Raw genomic sequence first — 14,450 nt, 5'->3', positions numbered from 1 at the left:
CCGATACAACAGAACAGGTTCTCACATGACCAACGGACATGGTAACAATAACACATAGCATGGAAGCCGATACAACAGAACAGGTTCTCACATGACCAACGGACATGGTAACAATAACACATAGCATGGAAGCCGATACAACAGAACAGGTGTTCACATGACCAACGGACATGGTAACAATAACCTAAAAGGACAATGGGGAACAGAGGGCACATGCATAAATGACTAATCAGGGGGAAAGGGAACCAGGTGTGCATGAGACAAAACAGTCTGGGGTTGGTGGTAATGAATCCTGTTCAGTGACACATAGAAGGCCGGTCACTAAAATATTTTCACTGAAGAGTAACATGATATCCTTTCAACCTGATATAATTAAGTAGGCTTTTTATACCCCGTATTTGGAGCCAGACTAAAAAAGTTTCTCTCACCAAACTCATTAGGGGTATGCAAGGTAACATCAATTCTGTTTGGTCTGGATTATTTTTTTAAATCACTTTTCCACTTTTTTAGTCTGGGAACAGGGAACATTGGCAATACACTGCTATTCAATACCTAGGTGTCAGATCGTGATCTTGTTCCCATTTTTTCCCCAAGTTTATTTTTCAGTTTCTTGTTGGAAAAGTCTTTCCAGTGGTCACAGACATCAATTCAATGTTTATTCCACATTGGTTCAACGTCATTTCATTTCACAACTTTTATTCAACCAGTGTGTGTCAAGTGGGTTGATGATGCTGTAGATTGGGCTTATAATGAGGATGATGCTCATCTTTATAGCAGTAAGTGAATTCCCCCAGCAATCATTTCACTTTAGTAATGTATTCCGTTTCTCCCGTACGTATGAGTCATTCTGAAGCGCCGTGACACACTGCAATGGGAGAGGAATTACATGTTACTACAGCTGAAGGTGCAGGGCTACTGACAAATCTGGAACATTACACAGAGCTATTCTGCTTGGAACCTGCATATTCTGCAAAATGCTCATCATTAAGCTAAGAGGTGTGTGTGTGTGTGTGTGTGTGTGTGTGTGTGTGTGTGTGTGTGTGTGTGTGTGTGTGTGTGTGTGTGCGTGTGTGTGCGTGTGCGCGTGTGGGTGTGTGTGTGAGACACTGAAAGGCCATGCAAATGTATTCAAATTATTCTTGCAGAGTGGCTCCCACTTATAATTGATCCTCTAAGGAGGTGTTGCAGCATTTACAAAATCAGTCAAGAAAAACTTGTTTTTTTCCCTGGTCTGTTTTCCTAAGCAGGACACACACAGGCACACACACACACTTGCATGCACTCACAAGCACCCACCCACTCAGCCACCCACACGTAAACACACACATGCATACACATGCATACACATGCACGCAGGGAAGCAGGCAGACACTCTTCCAATAGATCAGAAGATAGTTAGAATGACCGTGCAATAACTCTTTCTCAGTTCAAAACCTTTGGAAAAAATAGGGTAAACTTCTCTCGCACCTTAATGTCATGGCTCAGAAGGAGAGAAAAAGACTGAGGCGAACCATGATTGATATTGCTCTGCAAATGTAAATGTGCTCTTTCAGAGTGAGTGTGCTTCCAGCGGCTCAGGAAATTCCTTTTTGTTGTTGTTGTTTGGAACTACTTAGTGACCCCCCCAGTCTTCCACTGTAAACACACAGTTCCATGGAACAGAGGACAGTTTTACAACAACGGGTTCCGGGTTCTGGAAGAACATTGAAATAGACCAGGCCCCTCGGCTGCTTCACACAGACAGACAGAGGCACTAGGTCATTTTTGTTCTGTTAGACAAAGCCTTCCCCTTGGACTGCAAACCTATTATTTTCTCTTCCAATTTAATTTACTCCCAGTGACCATGTGCTGACGTTCTACAGAGATGGTTCTGTGTTTTGTCAAATATGGAGAGGCAGCATAGACTAGTCATTACATCCCAGACCCCTTCTAAATAAAGGTTAAGTCAAATAAAATAACTACTTTGCCTGTCTGCACATAAACTGACCTGCATGGAGAGAGGTACTCTAATCTAACCAGGTCCGGTATATCTAAGGAGATATTTCTCACATTATTTAGCACGTGTAAGTAATGCATGTCAGAGGGGTAGACCTGGTATGTACCTAGCTAACAACCCAACAACTCGAACCTAGGCCACCAGCACCAATGACGAACACCATAAACACTGTCCCAATAAGGGATTTCTCTAGGGCATTGCTTATCGGGCCAGTATAGTTAGGCCCTGTCCAGGATAAACTATTAACCCTCCTCCCTAGGCATTCGTGTAGATCTGAGATAGCTGGATAGGCGTAAGCAATAAGGTGAATGCACTTTGAAGTAAATCTCAGCTCTGTTAAAGGTACACTCAAGAAAAACTATTACTGATTATAGTGATTCAGGAGTGTCATTGAGGACAATACAGTGCCACTGACACGGCCCGCAACTAAAACATGCGGACTCCTTCACTGCAGCCGACGTGAGGAAAACATTTAAACGTGTCAACCCTCGCAAGGCTGCAGGCCCAGACGGCATCCCCAGCCGCGCCCTCAGAGCATGCGCAGACCAGATGGCTGGTGTGTTTACGGACATATTCAATCAATCCCTATCCCAGTCTGTTGTTCCCACATGCTTCAAGAGGGCCACCATTGTTCCTGTTCCCAAGAAAGCTAAGGTAACTGAGCTAAACGACTACTGCCCCGTAGCACTCACTTCCGTCATCATGAAGTGCTTTGAGAGACTAGTCAAGGACCATATCACCTCCACCCTACCTGACACCCTAGATCCACTCCAATTTGCTTACCGTCCAAATAGGTCCACAGACGATGCAATCTCAACCACACTGCACACTGCCCTAACCCATCTGGACAAGAGGAATACCTATGTGAGAATGCTGTTCATCGACTACAGCTCGGCATTTAACAACATAGTGCCCTCCAAGCTCGTCATCAAGCTCGAGACCCTGGGTCTCGACCCTGCCCTGTGCAACTGGGTACTGGACTTCCTGACGGGCCACCCCCAGGTGGTGAGGGTAGGCAACAACATTTCCACCCTGCTGATCCTCAACACTGGGGCCCCCAAGGGTGCGTTCTGAGCCCTCTCCTGTACTCCCTGTTCACCCACGACTGCGTGGCCACGCACGCCTCCAACTCAATCATCAAGTTTGCGGACGACACAACAGTGGTAGGCTTGATTACCAACAACGACGAGACGGCCTACAGGGAGGAGGTGAGGGCCCTCGGAGTGTGGTGTCAGGAAAATAACCTCACACTCAACGTCAACAAAACTAAGGAGATGATTGTGGACTTCAGGAAACAGCAGAGGGAACACCCCTATCCAAATTGATGGAACAGTAGTGGAGAGGGTAGTACGTTTTAAGTTCCTCGGCATACACATCACAGACAAACTGAATTGGTCCACCCACACAGACAGCATCGTGAAGAAGGCGCAGCAGCGCCTCTTCAACCTCAGGAGGCTGAAGAAATTCGGCTTGTCACCAAAAGCACTCACAAACTTCTACAGATGCACAATCGAGAGCATCCTGGCGGGCTGTATCACCGCCTGGTACGGCAACTGCTCCGCCCACAACCGTAAGGCTCTCCAGAGGGTAGTGAGGTCTGCACAACGCATCACCGGGGGCAAACTACCTGCCCTCCAGGACACCTACACCACCCAATGTTACAGGAAGGCCATAAAGATCATCAAGGACAACAACCACCCGAGCCACTGCCTGTTCACCCCGCTATCATCCAGAAGGCGAGGTCAGTACAGGTGCATCAAAGCTGGGACCGAGAGACTGAAAAACAGCTTCTATCTCAAGGCCATCAGACTGTTAAACAGCCACCACTAACATTGAGTGGCTGCTGCCAACACACTGACTCAACTCCAGCCACTTTAATAATGGGAATTGATGGGAAATGATGTAAAATATATCACTAGCCACTTTAAACAATGCTACCTAATATAATGTTACATACCCTACATTATTCATCTCATATGCATACGTATATACTGTACTCTATATCATCTACTGCATCTTTATGTAATACATGTATCACTAGCCACTTTAACTATGCCACTTTGTTTACATACTCATCTCATATGTATATACTGCACTCAATACCATCTACTGTATCTTGCCTATGCCGCTCTGTACCATCACTCACTCATATATCTTTATGTACATATTCTTTATCCCCTTACACTTGTGTCTATAAGGTAGTAGTTTTGGAATTGTTAGCTAGATTACTTGTTGGTTATTACTGCATTGTCGGAACTAGAAGAACAAGCATTTCGCTACACTCGCATTAACATCTGCTAACCATGTGTATGTGACAAATAAAATTAGATTTGATTTGACTTGGGTGACTGGAGTCTCTGATAATTTTATGGGCTTTCCTCTGACACCGCCTATTATATAGGTCCTGGATTCCAGGAAGCTTGGCCCCAGTGATGTTCTGGGCCATACGCACTACCCTCTGTAGCGCCTTACTGTCAGATGTCGAGCAGTTTCCATACCAGGCAGTGATGCAACCCGTCAGGATGCTCTCGATGGTGCAGCTGTAAAACATTTTGAGGATCTGGGGACCCATGCCAAATCTTTTCAGTCTTCTGAGGGGGAATAGGTTTTGTCATGCCCTCTTCACAACTGTCTTGGTGTGTTTGGACAATTATAGTTCGTTGGTGATGTGGACACCAAGGAACTTCAAACTCTCGTCCCGCTCCACTACAGCCCCGTTGATGTTAATGGGGGCCTGTTCGGCCCGCCTTTTCCTGTAGTCCACGATCAGCTCATTTGTCTTGCTCACATTGAGGGAGAGGTTGTTGTCTTGGCACCACACCGCCAGTTCTCAGACCTCCACCCTATAGGCTGTCTCTTTGTTGTCAGGCCTACCACTGTTGTGTCATCAGCAAACTTAATGATGGTGTTGGAGTTGTTTGGCCACGCAGTCGTGGGTGAACAGGGAGTACAGGAGGGGACTAATTACACACACCTGAGGGGCCCCAGTGCTGAAGATCAGCTTGGCAGACGTGTTGTTTTCTCCCCTTACCACCTGGGCCCGGCCCATCAGGAAGTCCAGGATCCAGTTACAGAGTGAGGTTTAGTCCCAGGGTCCTTGGCTTAGTGATGAGCTTCGTAGGCACTATGGTGTTGAACGCTGAGCTGTAGTCAATGAACAGCATTCTCACATAGGTGTTCCTTTTGTCCAGGTGGGAAAGGGCAGTGTGGAGTGTGATTGAGATTGCATCATCTGTGGATCTGTTGGTGCGGTATGCTAATTGGAGTGGGTCTAGGGTATCCGGGAGGATGCTGTTGATGTGAGCCATGACCAGCCTTTCAAAGGTCTTCATGGCTACCGACGTGAGTGCTGTGGGGCAGTAATAATTTAGGCAGGTTCCCTTCGTTTCCTTGGGCATAGGGACTATGGTGGTCTGCTTGAAACATGTTGGTATTACAGACTCAGTCAGGGAGAGGTTGAAAATGTCAGTGAAGACACTTGCCAGTTGGTCCATGCATGCTTTGAGTACACGTCCTTGTAATCCATTTGGTTTTGTGAATGTTGACCTGTTTAAAGGTCTTGCTCACATCGGCTACCGAGAGCGTTATCACACAGTCATCCAGAACAGCTGGTGCTCTCGTGCATGCGATCATAAAAGTAAATTAGCTCGTCTGGAAGGCTCGGGTCATTGGGCAGCTCGAGTCTGGGTTTCGCTTTGTAGTCCATGATAGTTTTTAAGCCCTGCCGCATCTGAGGAGCGTCAGAGCCGGTGTAGTAGGATTCAATCTTAATCCGTGTTGCTTGCCTCGAAGCGATCATAAAAGTAAATTAGCTCGTCTGGAAGGCTCGAGTCATTGGGCAGCTCGAGTCTGGGTTTCGCTTTGTAGTCCATGATAGTTTTTAAGCCCTGCCACATCTGAGGAGCGTCAGAGCCGGTGTAGTAGGATTCAATCTTAATCCTGCATTGACACTTTGCTTGTTTGATGGTTCATCTGAGGGCATAGCAGAATTTCTTATAAGCGTTCGGAATAGTGTTCCGCTCCTCAAAAGTGGCAGGTCTTGCCTTTAGCTCGATGTGGATGTTGCCTGTAACCCATGGCTTCTGGTTGGGATATGTACGTATGGTCACTGTGAGGACGACGTAGTCAATGCACTTATTGATGAAGCCGATAACTGATGTGGTATACTCCTCAATGCCATTGGATGAATCCCGGTACATATTCCAGTCAGTGCTAGCAAAACAGTCCTGTTGCATCCGCGTCATCTGACCACTTCCATATTGAGTGAGTCACGGGTACTTCCTGCTTTAATTTTTGCTTGTACGCAGGAACAAGGAGGAAAGAATTATGGTCAGATTTGCCAAATGGAGGGGAGCTTTGTATGCATCTTTGTGTGTGGAGTAAAGGTGGTCTAGAGTTTTTTTTTTCACTGGTTGCACATGTAAAAATTTGGTATAACTGATTTAAGTTTCCCGCATTAAAGTCCCCGGCCACTAGGAGCGCCACTTCTGGGTGAACATTTTCTTGTTTGCTTCTGGCCTTATAGAGTTGGTTGAGTGCGGTTTAAGTGCCAGCATCAACTGTGGTGTTAAATAGACGGCTACGAATAATATAAATGAGAAATCTCTTGATAGATAGTGTGATCTACAGCTTATCATAAGGTACTCTACTTCAGGCGAGCAATACCTCGAGACTTCTTTAATGTTAGAACAGCCCATAGCTGTGATATATTGGCCATATACCACACCTCCTCGGGCCTTATTGCTTAAATAGTATTTTCTAGACAATACATTTTGTCTGATTATGATAAAGACAACTTAAAAACATATTTACAGTAAAGTGTGTCAATGTTTTTACACTGAGGTATATTTGAGTCACCATTTAGAACAAGAGAATCTAGGCCTCCTTTACCGACTGTGTCACAGCCATAAAGTAAAGCCCCTCGATGTTTCAGACACATGTTTATGTGTGTGTGTGTGTGAGAGAGAGAGTGAGAGTGAGAGAGAGAGAGAGAGAGAGAAAGGGGGGGGTGTATAAACTGTTTATGCATTAGATTGTGCTAACCCATGCTACTGCCCATCGTGGTTAAGAAGTAGGATTGTTTTGACTTGACAGCAGTGTGTGTGGTGCACTGCAGTCAGCATGGCTTTCATGATGGGAATGTACTGTGGAAAGTTTTACCCCAATGCGGTTATCTCTCAGAGTACAACTGAAGGCCACATTTACAATAGTGTGAGTGCTATTTAAGCTAGAGCAGGGAATTATATGGTGGAGAGGGCTGTGTTGTTTGACTTAAGAGGCTGTGCCAGCACAGTCCAACTTCTCCTTGTTTATGTTCGTTTATTTAACCTTTATTTAACTAGGCAAGTAGGTTAAGAACACATTCTTATTTACAATGACGGCCAACACTGGCCAAACCTGGACGACGCTGGGCCAATTGTGCGCCGCCCTATGGGACTCCCAATCACGGCCGGTTGTGACACAACCTTGTCTGCTGAGTGATTACACAAGGACACAGCGTCCCTGTGGAGGACATACACACACAATAATGAACACACACAAGTGTGCACGCCCACACACACACCTATACATGCACACACACACACACCTGTACATGCACACACACACCTATACACCCACACACACACCTATACATGCACACACACACACACACACACACACACACACACACACACACACACACACACACCTGTACATGCACACACACTCATATAAACTTCCGCCACTACTGCAACCAGCCTCCAGGCTTTCAAGTATGCTTTAATGGTCCCTCCAGCTGAGTAAAGAATCTTTAACGCATCAACCCACAATGTAAGCTTGTGCTCTGCTTTCTAGAAAGACTGAGACCTGACATGTCCAGTCTTGACCAGCTCAGATTGATACCCACTGTGGGAACATCTGGAAGAAAGCCTGGGGCTGACCCCTGTGTCAAATCAAATCAAATCAAATGTTATTTGTCACATACATATGGTTAGCAGATGTTAATGCGAGTGGAGCGAAATGCTTGTGCTTCTAGTTCCGACAATGCAGTAATAACCAACAAGTAATCTAACTAACAATTCCAAAACTACTGTCTTATACACAGTGTAAGGGGATAAAGAATATGTACATAAGGATATATGATGAGTGATGGTACAGAGCAGCATAGGCAAGATACAGTAGATGGTATCAAGTACAGTATATACATATGAGATGAGTATGTAAACAAAGTGGCATAGTTAAAGTGGCTAGTGATACATGTATTACATAAGGATGCAGTAGATGATATAGAGTACAGTATATACGTATGCATATGAGATGAATAATGTAGGGTATGTAACATTATATTAGGTAGCATTGTTTAAAGTGGCTAGTGATATATTTTACATCATTTCCCATCAATTCCCATTATTAAAGTGGCTGGAGTTGAGTCAGTGTGTTGGCAGCAGCGGGGTGAACAGGCAGTGGCTCGGGTGGTTGTTGTCCTTGATGATCTTTATGGCCTTCCTGTAACATTGGGTGGTGTAGGTGTCCTGGAGGGCAGGTAGTTTGCCCCCGGTGATGCGTTGTGCAGACCTCACTACCCTCTGGAGAGCCTTACGGTTGTGGGCGGAGCAGTTGCCGTACCAGGCGGTGATACAGCCCGCCAGGATGCTCTCGATTGTGCATCTGTAGAAGTTTGTGAGTGCTTTTGGTGACAAGCCGAATTTCTTCAGCCTCCTGAGGTTGAAGAGGCGCTGCTGCGCCTTCTTCACGATGCTGTCTGTGTGAGTGGACCAATTCAGTTTGTCTGTGATGTGTATGCCGAGGATCTTAAAACTTACTACCCTCTCCACTACTGTGTGTGTGTGTGTGTGTGTGTGTGTGTGTGTGTGTGTGTGTGTGTGTGCGTGTGGATGTGGATGTGTTTAACTATTCTTGTGGGGACCAGCACATGAAGAGTAAACGACCAAAAATGTCACCACCTGGGAAGATTTTGTTAGTCCACACAAGGTCAAATGCTATTTCTAGGGGGTTTAGGGTTAAGGTTAGAATGACTGTTTAGGGTTAGGAGCTAGGGTTAGTTTTAGGGTTAGGGTCAGGAGCTAAGGTTTCGGGTTAGGGTTCAGGTTAGGTTTTTAGATTAAGGCTAGGGTAACGGTAAGAGTACCGGTTAGGGTTAGGGTTAGTGTGTGGGTGCATATGCATCCATGCTGATAGACTAGAAGCCTTAAGAGGCTTAATGTACTGCACTGTCCAGATTCTCTAGTAGGAAGCCAGGGAGCTCCCATATGCCTGAGGGCAGGTCCTGTGTCCTCAGGGGGAAAAGAGAAACCATCTGTTGGGTAAGATAACACCACAGTATCAGCAGGGTCCCACCAGACACACAGGATCTAGAGTGTCTGGGGCAAGGCAATGGATGGTCCATTACTATTTGTCAAATAGGGGGGGGGGGGGGGGGTTAATGGAGTATGTTTCAGTGATTGAGGGATTGTGACTTGGTGGTCCGTATCCATGAAGCGTCTCAGAGTAACAGTGCCACGCTGTGAAGCTTTATGACTACAGACCCAGCAACTTTGAATACGAAAAAAAAACTAGAAGATAACCAGCGGTCGATTCACACTCTGCATTCCCTCAAAGTAAAATGCATCCTTGTCGGTGACATTGAGTTATGTTCCCTTGTATCAGCACTCACCAAAACCCAATCACACACATGTGCCCCATCTGAGGCAAGTCAAGTTCATTGGAGTGTACGGAAGGAGCCGTAGCTCCTGTTGTATGTTAAATAGTCCCATGTATTCATGAGAACAATCAAACATGAAAATGTGAATCTATTTGAATGACAATTATGCCTAAATTATGTTCAGCTGACTTCTGGAGCACCTAAGAATTACTTAACTCACAAATGTGAAAAATATCTGCCATGCTAGATATGCAAAAAAATATTATTGCCATTTATTACCCTTGAGGTAAGCCCATATCTACTTTTCTGTCAAATACGCAGACCAGACCCCCAAAAAATGCATTGCTTTTCCATGCTAGAATATAGCATGGAAAATATAGTTCATTTAGAATTTAGAGAGAGAGACTAGGAGGGGTGCGATATTGCTGCACAAAGGCAATTCAAGTCTTGCCGAAGTCTACCCACACGCGCTCACAATGTAGGAAGCGCTCCCTGAAAACAGAAGACTACTACCACACACACTGCTTACCAGTGACTGATATTATTTGCTTCCATCTTCGGAGTGTTGATGGTAATCTGATTAATTGGGGGGATTTGGGTTTTGAGCATGGAGGGCTGCTATCCCCCAGAAAGTGAAAGGATGGAAGCGTGGCTTGATGACCATTTGGAGTTCGCTCATTCCTACGTTGTCAGGAAGGCTACAAGGTAAGCGCGGGGAGAGACTGAAGTCGTAAAAGTGATTCATTGTATTTGCGAAACAGGGATAGCTCTGTTTACGACACATCATCGCCGTGCATTCTATTTTAAGCAATTTGGGCGATAAGTAATGTGTCCCGTGCATTGAAAGGCACTGGCAGACTATTTTACCTGCGTGGGTTGTTTGTTTCAACGTAAAATAACATGCTAGCCTACTGTACAAGGTTGGAGAGTTTAACTGCGATATGACACGCTATATTGTAGCCTTTTATGGTATTACGCGCAATGTCCAGCTGTATCCAGCGTCTCTCCACAGCAATTTATTGACATTGCGCCGCACAATCGTCTTTACAATCAGTAACCATTCACCAAAATAGCAAGATAATTCAGAGCAGAAGTTAAACCATTAACCTTTATTGGGGTGATTCCTTTCCATTGTGTTCCAAACGCGCACCGTGAATTAAAAGTTATCCAAAATGCTTTTTGTTATTGGGTCGTTCCACCTCAAAAAGCACAACCCATCGAGCATAGACGTCAATTCAACATCGATTCCACGTTCAATGTAATTTAATTGAAATTATGTGGAAACAACGTTGATTCAGCCAGTGTGTGCCTAGTGGGAAGAAGGACCATTTTCGACACCCATCATCTCAGATTGTTCTGAAACCGTTTCGGTAGTTAGTAAGAGATATGATTAGCATTCCTGAAACATTATTATGTTGAAATATTATTTGATCTCTGATAAATTAAGATAATTGATATGCTAAGCACCTAAACTGGCCATTTTAATTTATAGGATTCAGATAATATTCAATAAATATAGTAACCAACATCTGATTTGGACCAAACTTCTTCCTTCCAATGAGTAAAACATGAAGGAATATTTGTGTTGTTGTCAAGTGCCACCCATCCCATGCCAATCCTCCTCAACAACCAGCGTACAGTATCAGTTATTTATGTTTGACAAGTAATATGAAGCTTCGGTTTGGATTATTGCTTCCCCATACCATGTAATGTAATCCCTGTGAATCTGTAGATTTGTTTTCATCCCCTGTTCTCCTGGATTATTGCTTCCCCATACCATGTAATGTAATCCCTGTGAATCTGTAGCTTTGTTTTCATCCCCTGTTCAGTGAAATGAATCCTTGAAATCGCTTGCATTATTTACCGTAAAATATTTTGGAAGTACCTGGTTTTGACCACTAGATGCTGCTACTGCCACCACACTCTTTTTTTAATCCATTTTGCTGGTCTCTTGTTTATTAAATATATCACAACATTTACTTTGCAACTTTGGTTAGAAAACCAATAGATTTGGCTCATGAAAACAAATTGTGTCGTCATTCTCACAATTCCTCCATGAAAGCAATGCAGTTTGTCCTTCTCTTATCAACCTAATGTTTCAACCCAACTCTCCTTGAATAGTTCAAGTGGCAACTCTGTGGAGGGCTATCCTTATGGTGCAATTCTCATATGAAGACTTCTCTGTGGAGGGCTATCCTTATGGTGCAATTCTCATATGAAGACTTCTCTGTGGAGGGCTATGCCTATGGTGCAATTCTCATATGAAGACTTCTCTGTGGAGGGCTATCCTTATGGTGCAATTCTCATATGAAGACTTCTCTGTGGAGGGCTATCCTTATGGTGCAATTCTCATATGAAGACTTCTCTGTGGAGGGCTATCCTTATGGTGCAATTCTCATATGAAGACTTCTCTGTGGAGGGCTATCCTTATGGTGCAATTCTCATATGAAGACTTCTCTGTGGAGGGCTATCCTTATGGTGCAATTCTCATATGAAGACTTTTCCCAAAGACCCAAAACACTGATGGAGAAATTAACTAGGGATTAAAATGTTTTGCCAACACTAAAAGAATTCAATACCATCGCAAAACACTATATAATATATGTTTGGGACTTTTACCTTTATTTAACTAGGCAAGTCAGTTAAGAACAAATTCTTATTTTCAATGACAGCCTAGGAACAGTGGGTTAACCTCCTTGTTCAGGGGCAGAATGACAGATTTTTACTTTGTCAGCTCGGGGATTCAATCTTGCAACCTTTTGGTTACTAGTCCAACACTCTAACCACTAGGCTACCTGTCACACCATTGAAGACCATTAGAGACCATAACATTGAAACCATTAATTCTGCTGTAGCCTAATGGTTTGCTTGTTCACCAGGAATGGTCTAATAGTTTTATTATAATAATAATAAAAAAATAAACCACACAATTATTTAATTTTTTTCTTCTCCCCACTTTCAATCTTGTCTCATCGCCTCAACTCTCCAACTCTCCAAGGTCGAGTCATGCGTCCTCCAAAACATGACCCGCTTCTTAATTAACACCCGCCCGCTTAACCCGGAAGCCAGCCGAACCAATGTGTCGGAGGAAACACTGTTCACCCGACAACCAAGGTCAGCCTGCAGGCGTCCGGCCGGCCACAAGGAGTCGCTAGAGCACGATGAGCCAAGTACATTTCTCCCAAATAATGTTTCAGGAATGCCAATCTTGCCTGTTTCTAACTATAAAAAATGATCTCAGAACAGTCTGAGATGGAGGGTGACACGGAACAAATCTATTTTCAGAGTTTTGGAATAGATACTATTAAAATTATTCATTGTTTTGTCTTTATTATAATATAAAGGGGTTATTACATGTTTTGAAATATTGCAGTGCCCGTTGTTACTGTAATTTACTCAGATTACAAAACCTAGAAGGACAATTTGTTGAAAATATATATATATATGTTTATTAATTTATGAAATTTTGAAAAATATTAATAACATAATTTCATAAATTAATAAACACACCGTGTTTTTAAATGGCAGAAATCCAGTGTTTCTATGTCAAACTGTTTTGTTACATTTCAGTCTTCTGTGATGTATATAAAGTGTAATATTAGGATGCAAACTCAAAATGTAATACATTTCAACTCTATATCTGACATGGTACAGGTGTCTTCTTGTGTGTGAGGGTTTTATGCTTTTGTTTCAAAGTAGATTTGTTTCAGACGACCAATAAATACTGTGTGAGCCTGATTTAGCCCACTGCAGTAAAATGTTACTGAGGTGCTGACCTGTTGCACCCTCGACAACCACTGTCATTATTATTATTTGACCCTGCTGGTCATCTATGAACATTTGAACATCTTGGCCATGTTACATTTACATTTAAGTCATTTAGCAGACGCTCTTATCCAGAGCGACTTACAAATTGGTGCGTTCACCTTATGACATCCAGTGGAACAGCCACTTTCTTTATAATCTCCACCCGGCACAGCCAGAAGAGGACTGGCCACCCCTCATGGCCTTTCTAGGGAGTTTTTCCTAGCCACCGTGCTTCTACACCTGCATTGCTTGCTGTTTGGGGTTTTAGGCTGGGATTCTGTACAGCACTTTGTGACATCAGCCGATGTAAGAAGGGCTTTATAAATACATTTGATTGATTGATTGATTAATGACATAAAGTCAGTAATCAGTCATTATTTACAATATTTTATCTCACAGGAGCACACTATAAATTCCTGGGTAAGATTCAGGTAAATAGTCTCGTGGTTAAGAGCGTTGGGCCAGTAACCAAACGGTTGGTGGTTCTAATCCCTGAGCCAAAGTATGTCGATGTGCCCTTAATAAGCAAGGCACTTAAGCCTAATTGGATAAGAGTGTCTGCTAAATTACTCAAATATAATGCCAGTAGCAAACCAGCAGCCTTACTGTCGTCCTGGATATATTCTGGGCATATAGTGAGGGACGTATCTTGGAACCACAACTATCAGTCCTAGTTTATCATAGGGGAGTAGGTTATGACTTATAAAGGGCACAGGTGGCAGGGGGAACCTTCATTGGAGAGGACGGGCTCAAAGTAATGGCTGGAACGGAACAAATGGAATGGCATGGAACACATCAAACACATGGTTTCCATGTGATTGATACCATTCTATTGACCACCGATCCAGCCATTACTATGAGCCTTCATCCCCTCAGCAGCCTCCTGTGATTTAGGGCTACTTATTTGCATTCAAGTCGAGCCAGAATAAGTGTGCCTGTCATTGTTTATTTTACATTTCATTTGTATAATTTACATGTACATTTCAGGTCTGTGAAAAGGTCAGA

The 14,450-nt window shown here is 43.7% G+C and overlaps 1 protein-coding gene across 1 annotated transcript in view; it reads left to right on the top strand.

The window, feature by feature from the left end:
* Window positions 1–9,544: 9,544 nt before the first annotated feature.
* Window positions 9,545–14,450, top strand: part of LOC115117850 (cGMP-specific 3',5'-cyclic phosphodiesterase-like) — a 78,917-nt gene continuing 74,011 nt past the window's right edge. Inside the window, exon 1 of the mRNA XM_065021940.1 lies at window positions 9,545–10,343. Coding sequence (XP_064878012.1) covers window positions 10,246–10,343 — 98 coding nt within the window. The 5' untranslated portion in view covers window positions 9,545–10,245. The remainder of the gene's footprint in view (window positions 10,344–14,450) is intronic.

The sequence above is a fragment of the Oncorhynchus nerka genome, linkage group LG8 (genome assembly GCF_034236695.1).
Source record: "Oncorhynchus nerka isolate Pitt River linkage group LG8, Oner_Uvic_2.0, whole genome shotgun sequence".
In the NCBI taxonomy this organism is placed as follows: domain Eukaryota; kingdom Metazoa; phylum Chordata; class Actinopteri; order Salmoniformes; family Salmonidae; genus Oncorhynchus; species Oncorhynchus nerka.
The sequence above is the reverse complement of the archived record's forward strand: the minus strand, read 5'-3'. Positions and strand labels throughout refer to the sequence as shown.